At 39.8% G+C, this 27323-nt stretch overlaps 3 protein-coding genes across 3 annotated transcripts; 2 read left to right on the plus strand and 1 right to left on the minus strand.

Moving 5' to 3' along the window:
* The first annotated feature begins 1279 nt into the window (after positions 1 to 1279).
* Positions 1280 to 7838, plus strand: ankrd6a (ankyrin repeat domain 6a). The gene is made up of 15 exons (XM_030789152.1): positions 1280 to 1412; positions 2488 to 2585; positions 3199 to 3297; positions 3409 to 3507; positions 3733 to 3831; positions 3986 to 4084; positions 4285 to 4383; positions 4532 to 4609; positions 4861 to 4965; positions 5283 to 5408; positions 5672 to 5818; positions 5921 to 6073; positions 6249 to 6362; positions 6758 to 7067; positions 7234 to 7838. The coding sequence occupies exons 1-15, from the start codon at positions 1280 to 1282 to the stop codon at positions 7836 to 7838; spliced, it is 2364 nt and encodes a 787-aa protein (XP_030645012.1).
* A 4298-nt stretch (positions 7839 to 12136) lies between these two features.
* Positions 12137 to 14049, plus strand: gja10a (gap junction protein alpha 10 a). The gene is made up of 2 exons (XM_030769290.1): positions 12137 to 13561; positions 14011 to 14049. Exons 1-2 carry the CDS (start codon positions 12137 to 12139, stop codon positions 14047 to 14049), a joined length of 1464 nt encoding a protein of 487 aa, XP_030625150.1.
* A 3437-nt stretch (positions 14050 to 17486) lies between these two features.
* bach2a (BACH transcriptional regulator 2a) lies at positions 17487 to 25327 on the minus strand. Its single transcript, XM_030789196.1, has 4 exons — positions 25085 to 25327; positions 21297 to 22763; positions 18397 to 18603; positions 17487 to 17891 (listed from the first exon to the last, which is right to left on the minus strand). Exons 1-4 carry the CDS (start codon positions 25325 to 25327, stop codon positions 17487 to 17489), a joined length of 2322 nt encoding a protein of 773 aa, XP_030645056.1.
* Between the last annotated feature and the right edge of the window lie 1996 nt (positions 25328 to 27323).

Below are 27323 nucleotides of genomic sequence, written 5' to 3' on the forward strand. Positions count from 1 at the left end.
TTGTTTAATATAACTTATCGCTTTGTTTACAATCTTGGAGTTCCTAAAGATCAGAAAAATGAGAGATTAGTGGCTCTGATTTACACAAGGATTTAATCTCTTGGTTGTACTGTGCCTCTGTTCCTTTGCATTGAGGTCAGTTGTTTCGCTTAAGCGTGTGGATAGGGCGTACAAAGTAAAACTGATTGAATATCTATATAGATTTCAACTTTGTTTCATGTCTACATTTTTGGACCACCTGCTGTGTGCCCCCTAGATGCATGCCCAATAAAGGGCCTAATGGCCTATATATGCATACATACATATACATATATATATATATGCACATATATAATTTTTTCCCCTTTAGTTAAAGAGAATTTTTTTCTTATTTGAGCTTCTAGATGGTTATTTTTATTCCACTTTTGGCATATAGTGAGTATTTCAGATTTACCTTTTGACACCCTACCCTGACTTCTTTTCATATTACATTGTATCAGAAATTATATCAAAATGGCATATATGCACAGTTTTTTTAGCGTCTATGGATGGCATGAACAGTTAAATATAAATATGATATTTCTGGATTTTAAAGAACAGGTATTTCAGCATGTGAAGCCAAAATGTATTTAGTCTTCATGGCAGTTTAAGACATCCCGTCTAAATATTTCTTTCTCTCTTGAAATTCCGGGGATTCCATGGTAGTAAGAGTCTATAAGAAGTCACCTTTGAGCATCACCTAGAAATAAAACAGATATTGCAGACATTTATGTACAGTAAAGGTCCATGGTCTAGCTCCAGGATGTCAGAATCCAGTCCTGGATGTCCAAGGTCCTGCTGCTTTTCTCATCAACCTGCTACACATTTTCTCTGATTGGCTGAAGAGTGCACACATCTCTTCTGAAAATCAAAAATCAGCATTTAATTAAGAAGTCAAAACAAATACCAATAGGGCCTTGGTCCTCCAGAACTAGATTTTGACACTTCTAGTCTAGCTGAAGAGTCGCTCATAATATCCGAAGAACGACAGGTGGATGGTCAGTGAGCAAGGTCGCCGAAACCAGCCATCACTAAGGTATTGAATAACGAAAGTTGTCAAACATGGAGTCTCGTGTTTTATATACTGCATAAATAACTGCAAATATGTGGTTCAAAAACTGCAAAAAAAGAGCAACATATATAGTTCACTTTTTTATAATTAGTCCAGATGTTTTGACCTGGCACTGTGGACTGACGAGGGACTCTTTGACACACATCTAGGAGAACAGTGATACGTTGTTTGTTCTGTTTAAATGACTAAATGCATCAGAGAATAGTGCAGCTTTCCATCTGTGTTGTTGTGCACACAGCTGGAGTTTTTGGAGTGAACATCTGGGACAGGGACACTAAGCCCTCTTGTAATGTCATATTCTACAGCAATCTTGCTGAGCCTGGTTTTATCCAACAGTTTGTACTTAATTTCTTAGTAACCTTTGTTAAATGCATGGATTTGTTGCTGCATTACATTGTTAATCTCCCCAATTCTTAAGAACCGCTTTCTGTAATCAAGGTCATATTTCACACGAGAGGATAAATCAACAGCTACATTTTACACTATTTCAAATGCACCTCTAAAACACAGACAGCTGTAAAATTATTAGTTTGAAGAGTTAAATAACTTGATTTTACAGGTCTTTTTTAAAATAATTTGAACTGTTTTCAGAGAAATTTTCAGAGGAATGTTGTAGAAATAAAAGGAAGGATATTGATGTATAAGATGAGAGCCAAATGAATATTATACACAGAAATATGCAAACATGCCTCAAAGAAAATGTGATACTAGGAAAGGCCATTGTTTCCACAGTGTCTCTTAGTTATTTCTCTTTCTCCTGTTTGGCATTTAATGCACATTAGCTTATTCCTGTTTTCTTATTCAAACTGTCTCATAAATCTTTTGTATAATTATATGAGGTGAAATGTAATTTATTCTGCTTTGAAGAGCCTGGACATGTGCCTTTTGTAATCCCAGACTGGGCTTAGGTTGGCTCTGAGTGTTCACCAAGATACCAAATTAAAAATGCATCCGCATGTAATAAGCTTCACAGGTGGTTCACTATTATGTGAATAGAGAGGAGAGATTTTAAAATAGTTTCATGATTTGAGATATTAGTTGAAAAGGTTGTGTAGTATAAAGAAAATGATAAGTTCTGTTTGTTTACTTTTCTGTGATATTGTAGGACAAAATTCAACTCATGTGCACATCATTGACATCAATTGTATCTTCAGTTTACAGCTCAATTCAGTTTACAATTGCACTTTCTCTCTCTCTCTCTCTCTCTCTCTCTCTCTTTCTCTCTGATCTTTCTAATATCTCTGTCCTCTCCAGGCTGATGGATACCACATGCGATTGTGTAGCATATGTAAAAGCTGGCAGCTGGCAAACACATCCAGACAGTCCCACTGCACTGGACTGTATTTGTATAAACTAGGATGTTTTTCTGTGAACATAATTGTGTCTTTTTTCCACAGGACAGACAAAGTCCTCTGCCCTGTGCCTCACACGTGGGGACAATGAAGTGGCACACAGTCTACTAAACACTGATTACAACCTCTGCACACTTTATCATGTAAATACATGATTTAATTCTCTTCATTTCTTTGTCCTCCTCTAAATATATGCTAACTTGAACAACTGTCCATGATGCTCATGTGTGATAATGTTTACACTGTAAATTTTACACTGATGTCATTGCTTATCCTATATATTTTAAAAACTATTAAACATGCATTTTTCAGATTATCTATGATTATAAAACCACAGGGTTCGTATATGATGATGGCACAAATATTATGAGCCAGTTTTGACCCAAATGGAATGGAATGAAAAATAATCCTCAGATTTACTACTGCACATTTCTCTTAGCAACCGGAGGCAGAGGCATAAAGATGAATGTTAGTGGTCTGAGGTGGAATGTTTGGGATGCAAAGCTACTCAACAGCACTTCAGGTCAGTCATTCACATCTCTGTCTTTGATCAAAAATTCATTTAAAATTTCATAGTTGTGCAACTTCAACCACTTAAAGTGTTTTTTGCAAAAAAAAACCCCAAAAACCTCAAAAGCTTGTTTAATTTTTTTAAATGCAATAGTTTTAGTTTTTCTAAATGCAATAGACATGATTCCTGAATGTGGAGCGGTGTAGTAAGTTGTTGACCTTTTATTGTGATTTTTGTTGGCTTAGAGTCATCAAACAGCGCTCCACCGAGCAGCTGTAGTGGGGAACCGTGATGCCATCGCGGCACTTGTCCAAGGTGGTTGTGCCCTTGACCTCCAGGACAAGGTGGTCAACTTAAAGAATCAAAAGATATTCTCTTCACATGAATTTATTGCATTTAAAAACAAATTCAAATATTCAAAAATTGATTTCTAAAATCTACCCCAACCTCAACAGGATGGGAACACTGCTTTGCATGAGGTTTCTTGGCATGGTTTCGGTCAATGTGTGAAATTACTGGTCAAGGCAGGAGCCAATGTTCATGTTAAGAACAAGGTAAGATGACCTTGGATAATCTGGTCATACGCTGTGTCCTGCATTAATTCAATCCTCTGATATCCATGTGAATCACATATGCATCACTTCTGTTAATGAAGGATGCTATGTTGCTGGTAGCAGACTCATATAACTGCAAAGGCTCTGTGCTGAAAGGTGTACTGTTCAAGAATTACAAAGAAAAGAAATGTCAGTAACATTTCCGTCTTTTTACTCCTCTCTTAGGCCGGAAACACAGCTCTTCACCTTGCCTGTCAGAACGGGCATTCCCAGAGTGCTCGAGTGTTGCTGCTGGGCGGCTCCACACCTGACAGTAAAAACAACGTGAGTGATACACAGCTCATCTTAATTAGTATAGACCAATCAGTCTTTTCATTGAGGGCAAATCAAAGGCCCATAACACCTCCTAAACTCAAGTGAGATGAAGATATGTAGAAATGGTCAGTAATTAAGCTAGATCTTATCCTGTTGATTGCAGGCAGGTGATACATGTTTACACACTGCTGCACGCTACAGTCACTTGGCCATGATAAAGATTCTCTTGGGTACGTTCTGTTCGGTGGCAGAGAAAAACCAGGTCAGTTCATCCCACACTTATTATGGTATTTCTGGGTCCAGCGCATCAAATACAGTGAGATAGTTTTTTAATCCCTCGATTGTGTGTTTGACAAACAATAACTAAAACCAAAAAATAAATGGATCACAAAGAAGAAAAAGTGACAAATTTGATGACAAATTTCAAGATAAAATTTATAGACAGATTTGATTTGTCAGCAGGCTGGGGATACAGCTCTCCATATTGCAGCTGCATTGAATCATAAGAAAACAGTCAATCTGCTCCTCGAGGGAGGGGCTGACAGTAACATCAGAAATAATGTAAGTACTCTGGCTATTCATGAAGTGTTGCTGTTCTTTAATAATAATAATTTTAAAAAACTGTCACATTTTTTACTGCAGTTATTACATGAAAACATGGACATGAATATAATTTCAATACCATATTAAGCATTCTTTTCATTAACAGGCAGGCAAGACTCCTCTTGACCAGGCACGGGATCATAACAACCGTGATCTAGCTATACTTCTGGCTAAGTCCAATCAGGTGGGTATGGATTTGAACAAGGTCTCTCACATAAGTTTAAGTGTTAAAGCTATAAATGAAAAATGGTTTGATTAAAATGTTCAGTCAGGGTTTTTTTTTTTTTAATTTCGGGGGGGGGCGGGTGCAGCATGCTGCTAATGTTCCACAAAGGGGCTGCATGCCAAACAGTTCATTATCACACAAGCAGCTTGACTTAACAGGTGTTAAGTTTTGTTCGTTTCTTTCTTTCTCTGGACGGCTGCGCTGATCAGGTCCAAAGGTTTGCGCGCGGCCGGACTGTGAGGAAGAGGAGGGACTTACAGAGAGCCGAGCGAAGGGCCCACTCCGTGCCCCGAGAGGAAGTACTCCCTGGAAAGGTAAGAAGTTTAGCATTCTCTACCCACTGTGACATCCAAGCTGCAAGGCATGCTGGTCTGGATTTGGTGAGATATGAACCCCTCGCCATCACTTTAGTCATGCTCAGAGCCTCAGGCTCTCAAAGGCATATGATGATTTCTTAAAAGAGCTCTCATGACCTGAGGGTACACATTATCACATGACCATGATTCCCTAATGTCACAAGTATATATTACTTAGAGACTTTTTTTTTTTTTTACAAGTTGATTTCATTTGATATCTGTTCACCACCACATATTTCAAATTTCGATAGCTGCCTTCCTTTGCTGTCATACAGGACAGTGCGTCAGTGGCTGAGGATACCCACAGCAGTGACCTCACTGTACATAAAACAGGAACTCATCACATTAAACCCTCATCCAGTCCCCGGACCAGGCACAGAATCAAAAATCTGAAAGAACGGGTACGGATACCGCCTAAATACACTGCGCTATAATTTTAGATGTATGAGTGAGACACTGCCTTATGTTAGTATATGTGTGTATGTGAAGAATGCCTTTCACAGTGAACTATACCTGACAAACAATTGTATTTGCAATAGAATTTTCATGATTAGGTTTCAGGATACTGTCTTTGTATTATGCATCTTAGTACCTTATCAAACACACTCTTCCTAAATGCTAGCTTTTCTTAACGGGTGTGTTGTTGACATTTTCATCTGATTAGCATGTCTCTAAGAGAGAGGACTATCTGCATAAACACAGAAGAGAAAGGCCAAGAAGCTGCAGTCCCCTAGATGATGAGGATTCTCCAAACAGAAAAGCCTATCAGCTCTATACCCTTTACCGTGACAAAGACGGGGAAATCAGACAGGTCAGGACGGGTGACTGTTATTGGTGTATGATCCACGCTAACTGTCATGACTGCATTCGGAGCTGTTCTTTTTTCTTCTCTTTTTGGGATCGCCACCCTTAGGCTCCTGCGAACAGCTGCCATTGTAAACCTCTCATTAAGAAACTGGAGAGTCAGCTGAAGGCAACCAAAGAGGAGATGAAAGCCCAGATTCACTCCATTCAGGAGGAGATGAACTGCAAGTTGGGAAGAATAGATCGTAAAAGCAAATATCAGGTTTGTCGGTTTCCCCTTTTCTCTGCCTTTTCCCAAGTTACTGAAGTGTAAACATTGCACGGATGATATTTCTGTTACATACAATATGTACACCATTAAAATTTGAACATGTTTCCATCCTAAACAATACAACGCTTGATCTGTTCTACACCTACATCTGCTTCATACTTGCCAGATCAAAGTCTTAGAGAAGATGACTCAGGAACGGGTGTCTGCAGAGAGAATGGAATGCCGTTACCGCATCGATCAGAGAGCCACCATGGAGCGTGTGGAGGATGATAAGAGACAGGTACATCAGGCTAAGTCTGCTACCTGTTCTCTTCATTGTAATGCAGTACAACAGAGCGGCCCCAAACGGAGTAGCTATTGGAAATCTATAAGCGATCGACCCATGCTAACACGTTTAAATGGCCCATTCCATTACCTTGGCCACATATATGAATTCACTGAAATGTCATACAGACTAGTGATGCAATGAGAATTGACAGTTATAGCCCTTTCAGATCTAAAAGGTGAAAGGGAAGGGGTGCAAGATAAGGGATGTAAGGCTGAGGCAAACCAATGTCCAAGAAATCATAAGAAAATAAATACTTTACTTCTCATAGCACCTGTTAAAATTTGAGGACTGGCCGTGATATGTTATCATTATGCTGAAATATGTCTTGGCTCTGTTTGTTTCTCAAGCAGGGTGCTATAGCGAATGACCTGAAAAGCTGGTGCGTGTCTAAGATCCAGGACGTTCAGGTGCACGTGCCAGCGGAGGCGCCATATTACAAACTGTTGAAGTCCCCGTCAGCGAATGGTTCTCTTCTGGAGAACGACCTAGAGAGCCTCCCTCTGCTGTCTGTCATCTCTGAGGAGAGCACAAGCTCCTTGGCTACGTATGTCAATGTGCTGCCAAGCCCTGAGTCAGAACCTCTCTCCAATGAAAAGAATGATGAGAATGATGTGCTGGGTAGAAGATACCTTGAAATAAAGATGGACCCATCTGCAGGTGGGTTTAAATGTTAATATATATAAGTTTACAGTCAGTGCATAAACTTGGCCTGAAACTGCTCTCTTGTGTTTGGTTTGCAAAATAATATATACGTTGGTAATATCTGCTATTTTATAGCATGCATCATAATCAGTAATTTTCTCTCAATTTTCTCTCAAAACAGATAATTATCAAAATACCTCTCAGCTCTACAGCACATTTTCAGCATCTGGCCATAATCGTGAAGCTATCGCTGGCTCGTTAGCATCTGCTGGCCCCAAGTGGCTCCATTCAGAACTGCAGGATGCAGAGCTGTCTGAGGGCCGGCGGGGTACAGGGGAGGCCCTTTACAGCAGCGCCAGCAGCAGCCTGTCGGCGATAAGCAGGGGATTGGATGACAGCGATGTTGAGCCTGGGAAAGGCCAGGCGTACAGTCACCACGCGCATCATCTGAGGGATACAATCAAAGTCCGTGCAAATGCACAGCATGGTGGCACTGTGAGTACATTGGAGTTCTTTGCCGAGCGACCGTCAGAGCCCTCTTTCCTGCAAGAGAGGGCCAACCTGCACGCCATGGAGGTGACCCAGCGCTTCTTTGAGACAGTGTCCACACAGCTGGAGCGCTGGTACGTGAGGAAGATCCAGGAGGCGCAGAGAGTGGCTGAATTGAAGGGACAGCAGGAAAAAGCTACACTAATAGAGCGTATTAACAATTTAGAGGAGGAGCTACAAATGCTTAGGGCCAACACAAGCACAGAGCAACCAGAGCAGCCTCGTACGCTGACTTAGTACAGAGCACAACCTTACAAACACATTCAGCGTGAGGCTAAACTCTTAGCCTCACACAAAGGTCATTACACAACTTCACACACAGCGTTCAGACAGACAAGTAACACAGGGCTACCGGCACCAAGCTTGGAAAAACGAAGACAATCCCAAACTATCAGTTAGGGCCTGATCTTCCAGTCAGTGTCATGTAGGGACTGTGCCGTAATTGGCATATATTTGTCAATATTTCTGTTTATTTGTGTGACAGAAGCTCTCAGTGTCTGTGGCCTGAACAATATTAAGGTTATTAAGATTAAGATAATGACTATGGTATTGTTAGAATTACTATTTAATTTTAGTGTGTCCCAGTCCACTCATTATAACCCTATTATTTAATTTACATTTTGTATATTACATTTATTGTAATAATCAATATCCACAAAATGACTGAGATCACTTTTGGGTTTTGCACCAGTTTGGGTTTATTGACAGAGTATCTCATTTTACCGCCTTTTACATTGTTTTGTCCTTTTTTTGTCTAAGTGACCATTCTCCAAGGAAATATGTGTTGACAGTTATTATTTTTATATGCTAAACATCAAGAATAATTATTGAGATATTATTATACTCTTGTATGTGAAAAATGTATGTGTGTGGGGAGGCAGTGGGGGTCGAGGTGTTTGTGCACAGTTTATCATGCTGTGCATAATGCCATGTGTATTGTTGTTCACAAATAAAGTCACAGCACATACCTTTGATACGTTGTTTTAGAATGAATAGAGAGAAGAGGAGGAAAAAGGAGGTAAAAAAAAATGTCTCCCGAGCTCCTCCTTCAATATAAATCACATACCTCTCAGGTCTTTACACTCACTGAGGGTTTTTTTTTTGGTTTTTTTGTTTTCTTTGGACTGTAAATATCCGCGGGTGCTCAGAATCTCATTATCTGAAAATAGCCAGGGCTGACATGCACGAGCCATCATTGATTAACATGGATCACAGTGAAATAATCTATCTGCGCGGTGGTGGGTGCTTTGGACGGGAATATTTCACAGCCTGTCACAGCCATTTGCAACGCTCCAAAACAAAAACAATGCCCCAAAAGCAGAGCTGAGATATAATCTACCAAAAAAGAAAAAGTCTCCTCCAAAAATGATCAAAATTGGCAACTTTTTTTTTTTTGTTCTGTTAGCCGTTTCGTCTTTTTTCACCATCCAAATGTTTTGCTGTGTTTTGAGTCAAAAAATGCAAATGCGTTTTGTTTTCCGGAGTGGGCAAACCAGACAGAAGGGAAAAAAAAAGTCGTCGAGTGCTATGAAGTGGTAGGACCAGACTTTATTTTGAACGTGGATGATAAAATCCATGATGTCTAAAGAAGTGAGAGAATCATGCATGGGGAGTTTGCCTCTAATCAGAGTAATTAGATCAAATGAACAACTTCGAACAAAGATAGATAGATGGTTTTCTACACATCAGTAGGTTCCATATGAACCTGTTATGTAACAGAATGTCCTAGATGTGACTTCTGGCATTGGCAGTGCAGGCGTCTACAAGGCAAAAATCAAATACATCCCCCAGTGACTCTGTCAGTGAGTGATGGAAAGCTAATTAAAAGCCCCAGGGCTGGCTGGTCATTGTATGAGCCACACTGTGTGAGCAGCATAATGATACAGTTGTATGGGACTCAAAAGACCTGTAGAGGACAGATTAGGATACCATCAACACCCTCTCACGTGCACATGACATTCATTGTTTATTCCACTTTTATCGCTCAGGAAAAAAAAAAAACTTTTTTCGCCTTTTTTCCATGTGGTATGAGCTACTTACTACATTATAACTAGCCTATAGTTGTTTTTTTTTCTTTTTTTGGACAACTTTACTAAAACATCAGAAAGTGTTTGATCTTTGCGGCATTGATGGATTGAGTCTGATGCCAGCCGATGCAATACAGAAAAGGTCTTTCATTTGACATTGACAGCATACAACTAAAAACACCACAGTCATATCTCAGGCAAGCATGGGGCTATTGACTGTGGATGGTCTTCTCTTTGAATATTATTTCATTTATTTCCCTGATGGCTTCCTAAGAACAGGAAGACTTAGATAAAATTATTCCTACTACAAAATTATAGCACTATATGAGTAATACCTAACAATTACACGAACCATCTATGCAGGCCACCTGTGCAGGCGTGTTAAACAACCAAATAACTGGAATGGAGAGGTAAATGGAGAGGTTGAAGGAAGAACACACAATGCTTCGGGTCAAAGGGAAAAGTCCAAGTGGCCGGGAGAGACGGAATTGGTTTAAGTGGTTTTAAGTGGTTTAAATTCATCCACTAATAGTACCTTTTTACCATAAATTATGTAAATGACTTGTCACCAGATGTTGATGATCTGTCAAACGGTTAAAAAGCACTACTTCAATGGACAATTGTGGAAATATACGAGAGCGATGTTAATGTGCGTATAAATGTAATATTAAAGTGGCATGCTAGCCAAGGGCCATGTAAGAGTGGGTTTTCAGAGTGACTGCTGAATCATCTGCTGCAGCATCAGACCATTCCACTGTAAACATCCCAATCGTGTGTAAACTGTACAGTACAGGAGCCATTCAATAGTCATTTGATATATGATACTGTACATATCAGAAAATTACTGGTCAAGGCTAAAGAACAGTTTGTGATTAATTAAACCAAACTACTTTCCTATCATCTCTTCCGAATGAATTTTGATGTCTTCTACAAAGAACCTGGCAAAGCACCAGAAATCTTTTCTTTTTTCTTTTAGGTTTCATTAAATGATCTCTTAACCACTCTACTGAACCACACTACAGCCTCCCTTTCTAAATTTGACATTTCCCCTCGACCTCTCCGAATCAATTCAAGCTCTCCATTCTCACTTATAGCTCTCCTTTTGACCTCTCCCAAACACGTCGACTTCCCACTTTGACCTCTTCAAATCACTTTGACCTCTTCAAATTATTTTGACTCGTTTTTGGCCTCAATCTCCTACCATGGAGTGATGACATGCTGTATTGATTTTTCTCTCGCTGAAAACTTTTGCATGTGCTGAAAGCTTCAGTTAATCAGACCTTTTATTACAGGGTTAGACTGAGTGATCCTTTTGGACAGGGATATCAAATTGACAGATGGGGAGAAACATAGCGCAGCTAACTATGAAATCGGACATGACTCATTGACTAGCTTGTCTGGCATTATAGATTATACATTAGATTAACCAAATATGATGGCAGTGCACACTGGCATAACTTTTAGGGCATTCTTCGATATACGATCTTAACAAACACCAAGTAACAGTTTGTACTGGTGGACCGGTGCAGACATTCAAAATATTACTCAGTAGAGTATATTGTATCGACGGCAAATGGGGAACTCAGTTGGCATTCTAGGTAACTTCGTGTTTTGTGTGTGTGTGTGTGTGTGTGTGTGGGTGTGTATGTATGTGTGGGCGTGTGTGTGTGTGAGTGTGTGTGTGTGTGTGTGTGTGTGTATGTATGTGTGTGTGTGTGTGTGTGTGTGAGCACGAGTGTGAGTGTGTGAGTGTGCACATGTGTGCATGTGTGTGTATATGAGGGTGACTGGCTGAGTGGGTTGGGTGCAATGTTTTGCTGTGTGTATGTGTGCACGTGTGTGTGTGTGTGTGTGTGCGTGCGTGTGCATGTGTGTGAGAGTGATAGGGTGAGTGCGTTGAGTGCAGTGTTGTGCTGTATGTGTGGAGGGGTGCTGTTTGCAACAATTGCTTGATAAGATCTGCCAAAGGGCATTGTCCCGTCAGTTGCAGATCAATTCTTACATCCTGTGAACTCTGCATGCAACAACTGTGGGCAACATTCACTGTAGCTTGCACTATGCAAAGAGAGGAGTTTTGTTTTGATACTGGGAAATTTTACCCAACTCCAGAGCCGTAAAATGAGGGAATAATTTGGCTTTTTAGGGGGGAATATGCTTCTTGTTATACAGAGGTAAGTCAAGTACACATCCTGCCTATGTGAATTCTTTTGTTCTTTCTTGTAATGGAAAAGTATCAAGGCTGTTGTAAATATGATGCTCTTGCAGCATAACATCATAAAAAAAAGCTCCTACCAAAGTGTCTGTTCTTTAAAAAGATGCTCATATTTTAAATCATGCATGTTTAATATTAACAGAAAAGCCGCAGTTTGTTCATTAAGATGTTTATGCAGTCAGACCAATATTTGAATGATAAAAATGAAGGTAGCTTCTGAACTGAACCGCTCCAAAACAAAATTCAAACCAAGATGATAATATTTATTTTCTTAGCACGGACATGTGGCAGTGAACATGGGTGACTGGAACTTATTGGGGAGTATTTTGGAGGAAGTCCATATTCACTCCACTATCGTGGGTAAAATTTGGCTGACCATCCTGTTCATATTTCGGATGCTTGTCCTTGGCGTGGCAGCGGAAGACGTATGGGATGATGAGCAAAGCCAGTTTATCTGCAACACAGACCAGCCAGGATGCAAGAACGTCTGTTATGATCAGGCGTTCCCAATATCTCTCATCCGCTTCTGGGTGCTCCAAGTCATCTTCGTGTCCTCACCCTCCCTGGTGTACATGGGACATGCTCTGTACAGACTGAGGGCTCTGGAGAAGGAGAGGCACCGGAGGAGAGCTCAGCTTAGAGCGGAGCTGGAAGAAACAGAAGCCCTGATGGAGGAGCACAAAAGGTTGGAGAGGGAGCTGAGGAAACTGGAGGAGCAGAAGAAGGTGAAGAAGGCTCCATTGCGGGGTTCTTTACTACGCACATATATCATTCATATCCTAACCAGATCAGTGGTGGAAGTGGGGTTTATAGTGGGTCAGTATATCTTATACGGGATAGGACTGGATCCTTTGTACAAGTGCGAGAGGGTGCCTTGCCCGAACAGCGTTGACTGTTATGTCTCCAGGCCAACAGAAAAGACTATTTTCATGGTTTTTATGATCGTCATTGCTGGTGTCTCTCTGTTTCTGAATCTCCTGGAAATATCCCACTTGGGAGTAAAGAAAATTAAACAGACATTATCTGGTTTGCAGTTCACGGAGGATAACAGTCTGAGCAAACCACAGAACAAACCAACTATTCAGCAACTGTGTGTGATGACAGACTTGTCACCTCACAAAAATACAAAGTTGACAACCTTCATTATGCAGGACCGAATGGAGCCTCCTCCTCTGTACCCTAACGCTGGCATGAACCCAAGCTCTGAGATACCCAGACACAGCAGCTTTGCTGGGTCTAACCTCCCTGTAACCTGTGTGAGCCAACAGCCAAGACAACTGCGTCTGTTAAGCCATGGAATGATCCCAGACATGCGCTTTCAAGCTCCTGTGGAGCAGGAGAGCGCTGATGAAATTCAAGACCAGCGTGCAGAAAGTAGTAATGGCTCAAACAGGGACAGCAGACCATCAAACTCAGGTCCACAGAGTCATGACGATTTACATGCGCAAGGCCCCGCCCATTTGGAGATACCAGCCTATCTACGTAGCGCGTTGCACAGGCCGAGTAGAGTGACCGACCTGGGGGACGACGTCCTGGACTCTACAGACAGCGACTTTTACCCACATCCAAGGAAAGCCAGCTTCATGGCCCGCATGCCTTCAGACAGCGAGTCCAGAAGTGCTCCCAGCTGTACCTCCTCAAGGAGCTCAGTGTCAGAGCTAGGCTCGCTGAACAATGGCCTGCCTATGAATCCACCACCAGGGGGACGGAGAATGTCAATGGCAAGTAGAGCCAAAAGACATATGGCTACTGATCTTGTCATTTAGAGGCTCTAGCCCTCATCTCATATAATACAATGTTCTGAGAGTAAGTCTAATGCACTGCTCAGACAGACCTGTAATGAAGTAATGTAAACTGTTAAAACATTGGCAGCATACATTACCAGTGCCTACAGAAACTTCTTTAAAATGTTATCATTCCATAAATGTGTACAAAGATTTGCAAATGCTGCAGCCGTCGCTGATATGGAACTGATTAAATTTTTAATTTTGGAGTTTGGTGAGCCGATACATTGTGCAGTGATTTCAAGAACTCAAGGACAGAAGCATAGTTGTTCAAATGCTTGCTTATTCTCTTCAGCTTTATAAGCGGTACATGGGTGAATAAAAAGGACCATTACAAGACATTTATTGCTGATGTAAACTGACTTAAAATGTCTCTTTTGTTTCAGAGTGTGTTCTTGGACATCTCTTCCATCATGAAGAAGTGAAAAGGAACAAAAGACTAGAGACTAGAGCCTGGCCTCCCCAGCAAAAATGACTGAATGGAGATATCAACGACATAGAGTTTGACTCTCATCTGCTTTGCTTTGAAAGCACTGACTTTAACGCAGGTAGAGTCCTGCTATGCTGAGGTATATGTAGTGCTACTTTATACTGAGTTTTTAATATAAGCACCTTAAAATACCTGTAATCACAAAGTGTACATCTTTTCCATTGCTGATAGTCAGAGTTGAAGACAATCGTGCACATCAAAGAGGCCTCAAACATGAGGACGGATTTTTTAAAAAAGAAAGAAAAAAAAAGGGAGAGTGCTGCACTTGCATCCATGAAATGTGATGTAAGTGTCAAGGCGTAGGATTGTGAAATAACGAGCAAATAAAATGTTTTCATTTCCATATTTTTGGTCATTTTTTTTATTTAATATGGGATGGTAATTACGTAGAAATTTGCCAAAGATGGTACTTTATGTAAGACAGCAATACACTGCACTGAATTTCAACAGTGTACACTTTTAGCAATCTTTAAAGCACTGAAAATAATTATCACATATTATACATCCAAATATCTCACTTAGCTCACATAATAAGTTCTGGTGCTACCACTATGATAGGAGTAATAACTTGCATTACAAATATGATGTTTCATGGTCATTGTTACATAAAATTGAACCTCTTCAAAGGTCATGGAAAAGCATTGTTAATTATTTCATTCAAGAACATCAAATCGAACTGAAGAGGGAAACCTATGCTGAAAGGGAATCACATAATATCTTTAGAGCTTACTGATTATATCTTGACCAAGTGCAAAAAGAGAAGAACGTAAGGTTGATCATGTAACTTTATTTAATGCTCTTGTCCCAAAAATCAACATAAAAACATTCAACATTATCAGTTACAGTTAATAATGACAGATTCTGCACAACACTTTTCATAAACTTTAAACAGCCCAAAAAAGATCAAATTCCCAAAGTCATATCTTAATAACCCAAGAATAAATTTTAAAAATAATCCACATAGACGTAAAAACATACATAAAAAAGAACTACAAAATCTGTATCTCCGGTAAACCAGAACATGACCCGATGTGAGAGGTATACATATGTGTAAAGGTAGATGTGTGTTCAGTCTGCATTCTCTCCACGGAAAAAAAGTCTTTCTTTGCATACACAGCCCTGCTTTCACATTGATGATCTTGGCATCAAATGCTTCTAAGGCAAGAGAGAGAATGATTTGTGTAAACCCAATCAATTTGTGAAGCAGACCATCATAATTTGCTACAGTGCACAATGAGGGAAAACATGGTTTTCAAAACATTTTTCTGAAAAGAACTCAAAAAGCACACTTTCTATTTCAAAGGATTCTTTACACAGAAACAATCTGCAACAAGAAAAAGTGAGAAAAGAAAGTGGAAGAGGAAAAAAAATAGATGCAAAGATGCATTGTCACTCCTGTGTTGTTGTTAGTTGCTAAGTACGTTGGACATATTCTTTATATTCCATCTCAAACATTTTTGTTGTCAATCACATCATAAAAGGAATATGTGAAATTGCTAAAAGTTAAAAGTTTGTGCATGAATGTATGCCGAGTGTTGGAATCAAATGTTATAAAATTTGAAATATGTATTATGGTTAAAAAAAAAACAAACAGAAAAAATATAAACAAAAGCAAAAAAAGAAAAGAAAAAGAACAGCTGATATTGAAAACCTTATCTAAGAAATTGAAATGACAGTATTTGTCAAATTTTAAGTGACTGAAATGGTTTTCGGGGATACATCATTTTTGATTAGTATAATATCTCTATTTATTTAGAACCAGGCATTCTATATAACATACAACACTAATTCTGAACATAGCTAACGAAAAGTTCTGATTTCGTCAAAAGATCTCTCATTAAAGTGTGGCACTGAACGTTAAGTGAAAAAACAAACTAATTTTCTCTATGTATTTTTGCATTGAATTCTAAGACTGGACTCACAGTAACATTTCAGAGACAACGGGCTTTTGAATTTTTAATACGACTGAAGTTGACCACGCGACATAAGGACTGTCAGTAATATTAATGGTACAGAGAGGGGGAGAGGTAAAAAAATCTTCTCAATGTGTATTTTAATCAAGAAAAAGAAATAACACAATAAGCAATAACATCTGATGGAAAACTCAGCCACAATATTTTTTTTCTCCCCACAAACAAAACTAATAAAAACAACCGTGAGGGAAATTCTGTGAGAACTTAACATGCTTTTTTGAACTATTCATTTACATAAGACATCCAAGATATAGCTTGGGGCAAGCAATTTTTTTTTCTTTTGTCCTAGACAACCTCACTGTAAAGTGGATATTGGAAATAAGACCACCATTAAAATAATATACAGTGAAATGACATTTCCATACTAGACCCCTGAGAGCATTTGCAAACATATCAAAGAATGTATCTGAAAGAAAAGTGTACGTAATATGTCGGAATGGTTCCATTTCTTAGAGTGAGTGTAAGTTTGCAACCACCACATCCCTGATTAAAGATGTTGAACAGTCATTTCAGGGATGCAAAACCATTCTAAAAAGCACTGTTTCTAAATCCCGCGGAATATTTTTGAGTTATGATGAACAATTTAGAGGAATTTTAAAAAGAAAAAGAACATAGTATATTGGCTCTTGCACATTCCTTGCTATGGTGTACTTTTCACTGCAACACAGGAAAATCCTAACATAACAGATCATAATAACATAGATCAGCAAATTATAGATAAGACTGAGGATATTGAACTTTGTTGTTTGAGACAAAAATAATCTTAAACCTTCATCTACATAACTGACGTACTGCACCTACCACTGCGACCTTATTATGGAGTGACCTTTAAATGTTTGAAATGGCCCAATAGGTGTGAGATGTGCTTTCCTGAACCATCAGGTTCAACTATCTCTCAGTGGCACTCTTTCTTCTGACTATTTTTCTCCACTACAGACATGTTAGATAAACAAGGAATGGTTTGACACAGCTGGTGCAGTAAAAGGCCGATCAAAATAATATAAAATGTTGCATATTTTGGTTAAATAAATAAATAAAAATAATAATAAAAAAAAAAAGTCTACTGCTTTACACAAAGACTTTTTTCACTGTAAATCAATCAAAACATTCTGAGGAATTCCTGAGGTAAAGTGCTGCCGGAATTATCAGATACAATAATAATAATAATAATAATAATAATTAAAAAAAAAAAAGACAGTAATGGCAAGAAAAAGATTCAGTACTGTGGAAATCTGTTCTAGAGAAAAAACAGCAGCAACAGCACCACTTAAGACAATGACCTCGTAGTGTGATCTTTATGTTGCCCACATAAGTGGTAGATGTTAAAAAACTCATTAGATTAAAAATGGATCAGATGACTCTCTTACTGTATCTCTCACTATATGTAGATCTTTGTGGGCTATCCATCTGTTGTACACTTTACAATCATTTCTTGACAAAAATCAACTGTTACTGAATTTCTCCACTTTTCAAGTGAGGGACTTGTATCTAGGGCAGATCTTGAGTCATGCCCCAGCTCAGGACTTCCCTCTGTTCTGTTGCTATGGTGATCTCGTAGAGCTGCAGCCTGGCTTTCTGAGGGGCTGGGGGATCTAATGTTATTCCCCTCTGGAGTGAGGGTGAGATCTGTGCGGGTGGAGCTGAGAAGGAGTGGCTGTGAATGGGTAAGGGAACAGACCTGCTCTGGGCTCAGCTGCTCATCCCGACATACCTCCTGGGAAAGGAAGGAGAATCTCTCCCACATTTCAACCATACAGGCCTTCAGCTGATTCCGCTCACTTAAAAGCTTTTGTTTCTCACAAACCTGTTCACAGGAACACATGAACACACACATAAACACACCCATAAACACACACACACACGTGCACAAACATACAAACATGCATGCATATTCAACATGAGTCTTCAAACAGTAGATATTATTGACAAACTCAAACTTTCCTATACACTATAACACACGCCAACACAAATCAATAAACTGCACAAAAACATATGTTGGCATGAACACAAATGCCCTCACCACAAGTTCACAACCAGTGAACATCATCAGCAAATCCAGTTGCTTATATATCACGTCCCATCATGCATGCACATATATTCACAAAACACACATACACATAAACATACACCCACACACACAGACACACACACACTCACACTCACATGTACACACATGCACGCACGCAAGCATGTGGGCACAAACACATACGGTCAATATACATTACATGGCTCAGAACACTACTATGTTTTCAAGCACTCCTGTATTTCCATTTTAATATGCAAACTGTGTACAATGAAAAGTTGTTTACCAGTTTGTGGATCTCACACTCAAGGTTCTGGATGCATTCCAATTTTCTTTTGCGACAGCGCTGGGCTGCAACACGATTCTTACTCCGCCGGCGAACATTATGAATGAACTCCAGCTGTTCTGAGGTTAGTCTGTACATCTTCATCATCAACTGAAAGTCATTGCGAGGAAGGTCTGTGATTTGCTCAACAGGGAAAGGAAGTTTAACCTGCAAATTAAAGAATTTTTTTGAAGACAAAATGAATAATCACCTCACTTCAACAAGTGTTAAACACTCTGTGCTATGTATGGTCTTGACAAGAGAAATCAGTGATTAAGAAGAAGAAGAAGGAGAAGAAGAAGAAGGAGGAGGAGAAGAAGAAGGAGAAGAAAAAGAAGAAGAAGAAGAAGAGGGAGAAGAAGAGGGAGAAGAAGAAGAAGAAGAAGAAGGAAAAGAAGAAGGAGAAGAAGAAGGAGAAGAAGAAGAAGAGGGAGAAGAAGAGGAAGAAGAAGAAGAAGAAGAAGAAGAAGAAGAAGGAAAAGAAGAAGGACAAGAAGGAGAAGAAGAAGAAGAAGAAGAAGAAGAAGAAGAAGAAGAAGAAGAAGAAGAAGAGCCTCTTTAATATTCAGAAAATACTGCTTCCTGGCCACTAGATGTCACTGGAGTTACAGTATTGATGCAAGTCCTCACTGTTATGGGGGTCTAATACACCGATAGACGCAATGCAAAGCTGCACATTGGGGGACAAAAAGAAAAAAACAGACTATTGTCTTAAATTCAGTAAATTCAATATTTTCACTTCATAACATCAACCTTTTATCATTTCATTATGACTTGAACCAAGTACAAATATTCAGTTTGTGACAAATGCTGCAAATTATGGAGCCTAGACATTTTAAAATCGCAAAAATTACTCACAGTTGATCTGTCCTAAGATTTCAATTTGTCAATGACTCATTGGTAGTTAATAGTCCCACGCAGACATTCCAGTAATCAACCTATCGTAATCAATTTTATAACATACTGATGACAGACTGCAGCTAATGATCAACAAACACAAAAACCATACTTAAATCAAATCGGCAGGAGTGGTTAAATCAGCCTTACACTAGCAGAAACTCAGTTCTGCTTCACACAATTTGCAGTCCATTTCCACTCTTCTCCTTAGAGTGATGGGATCAATTTGTCATAATAACAGAGGCCTGCCAGACCTTGTCAATACTAAGGAAATCCACTGTTCCTACCTTAACATTTATGTTATTCAAGCAAGAAAAACATGGTTACACGGTTCGAAATAGACTGTCAAATTGATAAATAATGTTTTGTTCAGGCAATGCAGTTGAAAATGGGTGTTATAATGTTAAACACAGGCTTTTCTTGGCACAGGCAGTATTGGAGTTACCACATTTGTTTAGCCTTTTTGTGTCTGTTAAGTGATACCGTTCTATACCAGGCATCTAAGTTTCATTAACGTACGGGAATGAGAAAAAAAAAAAAAAAGATCACAACTTTTATATTTAAAATATATAGATGTCATGATCATCCTTGGTCATTCTTGATACAGTGAATTAAGTAATGATAAGTCCACGATGAAGCACAGAAATAAGGGCTAAAGAGGTAGATGGCACTCTCTCATTCCTGACCCTGTGTTTCTCATCTCCGTGAAAGATAGAGGTCTATATTTGGCTACCGTACCACAGAGAGTTCTGTAATAAGACTGCAATGATAAGCTGTGACTTCAGAGGTGGAGAGATGTTCAACTTCATATTTTTCACTCTTGGTTCCTACAGTCAGGTCATTATTCTGACGGTAGGCCAGCACTGAGAAGCTGAGTCTGTTTGTTATGCAGGGTGATGAAACCACCAACATCCTCAGCTGTGCACCACTGCCCTAATTCTATGTCAGAAGCTTTGCAGCTGGGTGCTGGCCAGCTAGGGACCTCCATCTGGAGGAGGAACTGGAGGAGTCTGACAGATGGCTGGCAGCACTGGGACAATGGATATCACACCTGTGTGTGCTGTAGCCAGTAGAGACGTTTGAACCCAGATACATACAGTGACAATGCTTCCTGACTGGGAATTTTTTTTAATTCTCTTCTTTGTATATTAGAGATCAAATTGCCTAAAGAAGAGATTGACATTAAAAGATAGAATTCATATGTGACACAGCTTAACCTACAATATGCACTTCAAGGTAAAGTCTGGTTCAAAAAATGTTCATAACTAGGACATCAAATAAGATGACATGGAGAAAAACAGTAAATTGGGGCAGCTAACCTCAAGTGCTCTATTTCAGTGGCTCTCAACTCCAGTCCTGAGGGCCCCCTGTCCTGCATGTCTTTGTTTTAACTCTTCATCACCTCAGGACTGACACTCCTGATTGCACTAATCAGTTAATCATCGAGCCCTTGATAAGCTCAATTAACAGTGATAATGAAGAGTTAAAATAAAGACTTGCAGGACAGGGGGCCCTCACTGCTCTGTTTCACTGCTCTGTGTTAAATAACTTCCTTCTCCACATAGTCAGGTGGAGGTTCATTTATGTCAATGAGACAAGAGAAATGAGAACAGCTCTATGCTTATCACCATGGAAACACTCAAGTTCCTTTAAGTCAATACCAAAGAAAATGAAATGTATTATTGTGGATCCATAGATGGAAAAATATGAAAATGGAAAACGGTGGAAATATTTTGAAGCTGACATCAGTCAAAGACAAAGTATCATATGAATTGCAAAGAATCATATGAATTACTAATCTACTGAGAGGCAAATGGGGTACAATATCATGCCTACAAACTTCTCTGAAAATGGCTTCATTTATCAAGTAGATTGGCATATGGCATTGTACAGTAACTCCTGCTACATATTATTTACTGAAAGATGCTAAGTGGATGGTTTAAGCCAGCAGTGAGTCCACTAACCTCCAGGTTGTGATCTTTAGCGTGGCCTGATTCACTGTCGCCCTCCGAGAATGAGCCAGATTCATCGCTGGAATTAGTGTCATAGGACTTCTCACACTTAATCTTGGGTGGTACCTGGCTCATAATGGCATCTTCCACCATTACATGTTCCTGCTGCTCCAAGCAATGTGTCATGTTGGAGCAAGGAGAGATGGAGAACTCAAACTGGGCTGGGCTGACAGGTGAGTCTTGATGGCCATCTTCAGTGTAAGAGTAGGAGGAGCAGGAGCTGGAAGTTCTAATGCGGTCCTTGGGGTGCGGGGATCGGGGACACACTTTGATTGGCACTGGGCAGCTACGTTTGGGCCTTAGATGGCCTGAAAGAAGTGGCCCCTGAGGAAAAGAATCGGACATGTTCTGAGAACACGGATGGGATTGGCCGGAGCCTGCCCACTGGCCCTTTGGTGTTTCCTGTTTCACAAATCTCTTTACAGGATAGGAATATGCTGGTAGCGCCAGTTGGTCAGTAAGCCCTGAGGAAAGGATGACATTGCGACGATCCAGTTCCTGCTTGGAGATTGTGTCATAGGTTAGGGATTTCAAAGATAGTTCAGCTGAGAGCGTATCGGTCTGCTTGACAGAGCTCAAATTAAGCCCTCCTTTTATAGGATTGTGTGTCTGATAATCATCTTGAGCAACACACTTATCTTGAGAATGAGAAATTGTGCTGGGCAATGTATGATTTGAGGAATGTGACAAATGGGAAAGTGCACTACTGTTCTTGATGAGCGAGCGCAGACATGCTTGTGAGCTTATACTCATTTTGTGCTCCACAGGCGTTGAACAAAGTGGTCTGTGATCTATCTCCATATCCATCTTCAGGCCCCCATCTCTTCTTAGGTCATCCTGTTCAACTTCCGTCAATCTCAAAGACAGGCTCTCCTCTGTGCCTTGGTCAGTTTTAATCCTTGAGAGACCCAGGCCCTCGTCACAGCCACTGGTAACAATGTCATTCAGTGAGTTTGGTAAACTGGTGCTACAGCTGTGTGTGGAGGTGGTAACACTGTATTTAGAACATGCCTGCTGGTACTTTCTGTATTTTGGACATTGAGGAGGTTCAGAACCGTTGTGTTTGTTCGCCTGAGTGTAGCTGAGGTTGTCAGTACTTGCAGATCCATTCCTTTCCTGAAGGGGACTATGGGCACTGGATTCCTGTCCTGCCTGGGACAAAGTGGCTTTGGATGAATCTTCATCTTCAGGCTTCATATGGTTTAGTCCTAGTGGGTCTGATGGAAGCTTCTGACACATTAGCACTTCTTTGGCCTCACTGTACATCTGAGCCTCCAGGAAACGGAAACAGGAATCCTCTAGGTTACGCATGCCCAGGAACTCTGCACAACACATCACCTCCTGGATGTTCTCTCTGCTGAGCAGCAGTTTTGCGGTGTAGGCAAACTGCAATAATGGGGCAAAACCTCGGGTGGTGATCTGAGAGAGGAAAAAAAATTGTTTGTAAGGCATTATCATTACTATGTAAATGCTAACAAAGCGCTGGAGAGGCGATTAGGTGAAAGTCTCCAGTCCAGTTAACACTGTAAAACTAATGAGGCTTTTGTCTGATGAACTTCATGTCTAACACCGACTTGATCTTTAGTATTAAAATACATTTTCTCATTCAAATGTAGCGCTTTATGATTCCAATAATTAGCACAAGTTTAAGGATTTAATGGTTGGAAAGACACATTATCTTCTGGGTTCCTCATTTGGTCAATAATAGTAGATTTATTTATTTGGTCAAAAATAATACATTTATTCCAGATTTATGTCGTGTGAAACCACAGGAATGGCATGTTGGCAATGTCTTACGACACATATCAATACCCATGAAGTTACTGCAGGGCATTATCTAATCCAAAACAACAGATCACCAATGCACTTACAGTATTTCTCCCAAATATAAGCGGCCCTTTCATGAATGTAAGAGAATTATATAGCTGTTCAAAATGGCCCCAAAACAGCACCAAAGAAAATGAAGTCAGCAGCCCTGAGTATTTGCAGGAAGATATACATACAGTACAATGCAAGGCCTTTTGAGGCTGTTTCTTCTAACTATGGTGCTAACCTATCAAACAGCAATTTCCCTTCTCAAACCATTGAGCCAAAGAGGGAACGGAGAAGAGACAGGAGAGAGTGGGGAGGGGGGGGGGGTTACAGATAGAGATAGAGAGAGGGAGGGGGGAGAGAGAGAGAGAGAGAGAGAGAGAGAGAGAGAGAGAGATAGACACACAAAGAGCAAGTCGGGGGGGGGGGGGGTGGTCAGACACATAAAATGCATCTCTAACATCATCTCTGCACTCACTGGCATCAGTGGATGCCAGCGGCAGCGCAGCCAGATCCAGAGTGTCATTTTTAGAGGGGAAAGTCATCCTGCTTAAAATAAGGCTCTCCCAGCCAGCTTGCCCTCCCAAAGCTGCTAATAAATGGAAGAGCTGCAGGGGAAAGTGCTGAGCATTCTCTGGATCTATTTTCAGCTTGCATCAGCAGCTGCCACTTGCAGAAGCATGTCTTTATAGGAGCCTAGCGCCATATGAGGCTCCTTTAATGTTCCAGCTAGTGATCCTAATGAGGGCATGAAGCAAGAAGGCACAAGCAGAGGGAGAGAGAGACAGAGACGTCTACCAAAGCAGAAGAGAATCAAAACAGAATGGCCTGATAGCATCAAATGAAACATGAGAAATAAAAGCTTTTCTCTTTCTTTCTTTCTTTTGTTTTTTTTAAAAATTAGACATCAGGATTGAGAATGGTCATAAGAGAATATATTTGACAGTTTAAGTGTTTCGGATATTAATACTAATTATTTTTGAGAATTGAAACAAATGAAATAAAATGACAGATCTAGGACTCTGTATGCTAATATGGGTCTTTCATTTTGGGATTTTGAGACTGGAAAATATCCATAGCACTAGATTAAAAGCACAGGAAACAGTGCACAAATGCATCAAAGGTCCTGCTGCTTACACGGCACTCTCTATAAAACTACCTTATTAATAAACCACAAAATATTCCACTAATCTGTGTCTTTCTCTCTCTTTCTCTCTCCCTTCCACACAAATGTGCAAAAAAAAAAAAAAAAAAAACCTGTCAGGAAGACATATATTACATGCAAACAAAATGTATCGACAATTTCAGGAAAATCAACTTTCCTAACTCATCTTAATTTTTCAACACTTCATGATTATCTTACATTTGGGTGTGTAGCGGTACATGCATTTGTATTTAATTTGTTTAGTAGGTTAGGAGATTTCTGGCTTTCCATCTGTTGATTTACACATTTGTTCGCATGGACAATTGCATATGACAAAGCACAGATTGCACATTATTTCCATCTCTAAATGGCTGAAAACAGGCACATGTTTTTGCTTATTTAACCAACTAAAACGATGTACGCATCAAATGTTATTTCAAAATTCGTTTTCCAAAGCTTAATTTGGCTCAGGCAGTCATTGTCTGACAGTGCAGACAGCTGTTAACTAACAGACCAAAAAAAAATGACATCTAGCTCATCTTTTATTTTTCTCTTGTACCAAATATGTTCTAAACCACATCCCCAAATCCATGGTGTGTACTGCAATAACAGCACTGTGTACAGATACACTCTTAGTAACAATATCATTGCGGGAAAACTACCAACATTTTCAAACTTAGTGAGTTGGCATTTAGATCATTGGAGTGAGGTTAATGATTCCGAGTATTCTTAATTCAACTCAAATAGGTGATGATGCTTGGTGCTGCTATCTGAAAATGCTCACCCTCTCTGGTAAAGTGATGACCAGTTCATGCTCTGTGTGGCCCATCAGCACCTGTAAGAAGTACTGGCTGGAGGCTGCCAGCACGGCCTTATGGGCGCGGATCTCTTTCCCCTCCACCAGGACAGTCACGTCGCACAGGATATCCTGTATCCGCTGGTCATTCAGGCACAGGAGGATATTGGCACAATGAACTGTCGACTCATACACATACATGGGGGCCTCAGGCTTCTCCTCCACAGACATTCCTCTCATGGCCTGGGGATAAACGGAACAGTTTTCCTTAGGAACATAGCAAAGAGTTGATCTCAGCTAGCTTTGACGTCTTTGGACATCACTATGATCCAAACACACAATATCTGGAATACAATCACTGAAATACACATGCAATTAGATCACTGCAGCAACACACCTTAAAATCTAGAAACATCATAGTGCACGTGTGTTAAGTCGAAAATGTTTGGGAAAAGTTTGACCTGTGTGAGAATAATCACCTAGTTATTACAAACTTTGCAACATGATTGTTTCTTGTTTAAAAAGAAGAGCAATTTGTCAGTTAACATTTCAGTCAATACAATATTCATTGACAAAACACCACATTGTCTTGACATGTGCGGTGTCAGCTCTTGTGATAAGATTTCATTTTTGCCCATAAATAATAAAAGAAGGCTTTGGGGTTGTGTGAGAGAACATTGCTTAGGGTTATATTCCAACTCTTTCAAACTAGCTCAGACACTAAGCGCTACGAGCAAAGCTTCTGTCCACATCAGAGGTGTTGAGTAGTGATGAGTTTCTAACGCCCTTGAACAACACACCAATTTCAACCTCCAGGGCTTCAGTCTTTCTTTGAACACACTCTCTCTCTCTAACTCTCTAACTCTCTCTCTCTCTCTCTCTCTCTCTCTCTGTCTCATTCTTTTCTACTTCTCGCTCACTTTCTGTCTCCCATCTGCCCTCCTTTGTTTAAGGATCTCTGCATTGTCCTAGCCAAATGACTCATTAACACCTCCTTTCTAAACTGTGTTTCATATACACAGACAGTCTGAGAATGTTTGATAGGGGATTTCACTCCAATGTCACCCACTGTTTCTGTGAACCGTTCATGTCACATCATTTCACACAGACGTACTGCTCTCACAGTTGATTTGATCATTTATGTGCAAATCCTAGTTCACTTTAAAACAAAACAAAATAAAACAAAACAAACAAAAAATTGTTGTTTATGTCATCATTTTGGCGGCAACATGTTTCTGGATTTGCATTTGTTCTAACCATTAATCTTTTTTTGATTGGGCTTTGAAGTGTCACTGCAGTTAATTTGCATTTCAGACCAATGGGCACAAGGTCATCAGTCTGCTTCAACCTACGATATTAAACAGCCTGATCAACAATCTTATTATCCCGAAATTAATCCGCTAATATGAACGACCTATTTTATTTCATTCAATTATTTATTTATTATCATTATTTATTGCTATTTCAATTCTTTAGTCTACTAAGACTCCTTTAATAAAGCCATGTCTCCTTGCTGGTAAATATCCCTAAAGCAAACATTCATAAACAAATATTCAGAAGATCCAAGTCCCCTTGAATCTACACTCAAAGTTTCATTGTCAGACAACAAAACATTTCTATGAAACTCACTTGTGAAAGTAGTTTGCAGTCATGCTAATTCATAAGGGAATAGATTCCTTAACCAACTGCTTTGAAGGCTGAGATCATTCATTAGAAAAGTTCACATTCCAGGAGGAATTAAGGGATGTAGTTTCATCTCGGAAAACCTCCGCCAATATTATCAGTTTAAAATCCCTCAAAAACACAGAGTGAAGAAATAAGTCCAGAACTCACATTTGCATGAATTTCTAGTGAGACTACCAACATTTTAAATGAAGTCAGCATGTTTCAGCAAAAATGTATAGCACTTAATCAATAGCTGACAACAAACAACGAGCAGAAAGATCCTGTTTGGTACTGGACAGTGGACAGCAAAGAAATCACTTAAAAGTCTAAAGACTCAATTAATGGAGGGCAACTACTCACTTGTGACCACTAAAAACCAACATGTACTAGTTCTGTTCTATGATCTAATATCCAGAATTAGTCTATGGGTTTTTTTTCTGCACAAATGCATGAGGGAGAGTGTGTAGACTAAAGATTCTGAGACTAACAAGACCACAATTATGCCATTTTCCCAGAGTTAAATGACTATCTGTCATTCTGTCATTAACTAAAGGATGTGGCC

This window comes from Chanos chanos, chromosome 1 (genome assembly GCF_902362185.1).
Source record: "Chanos chanos chromosome 1, fChaCha1.1, whole genome shotgun sequence".
Taxonomy (NCBI): Eukaryota; Metazoa; Chordata; class Actinopteri; order Gonorynchiformes; family Chanidae; genus Chanos; species Chanos chanos.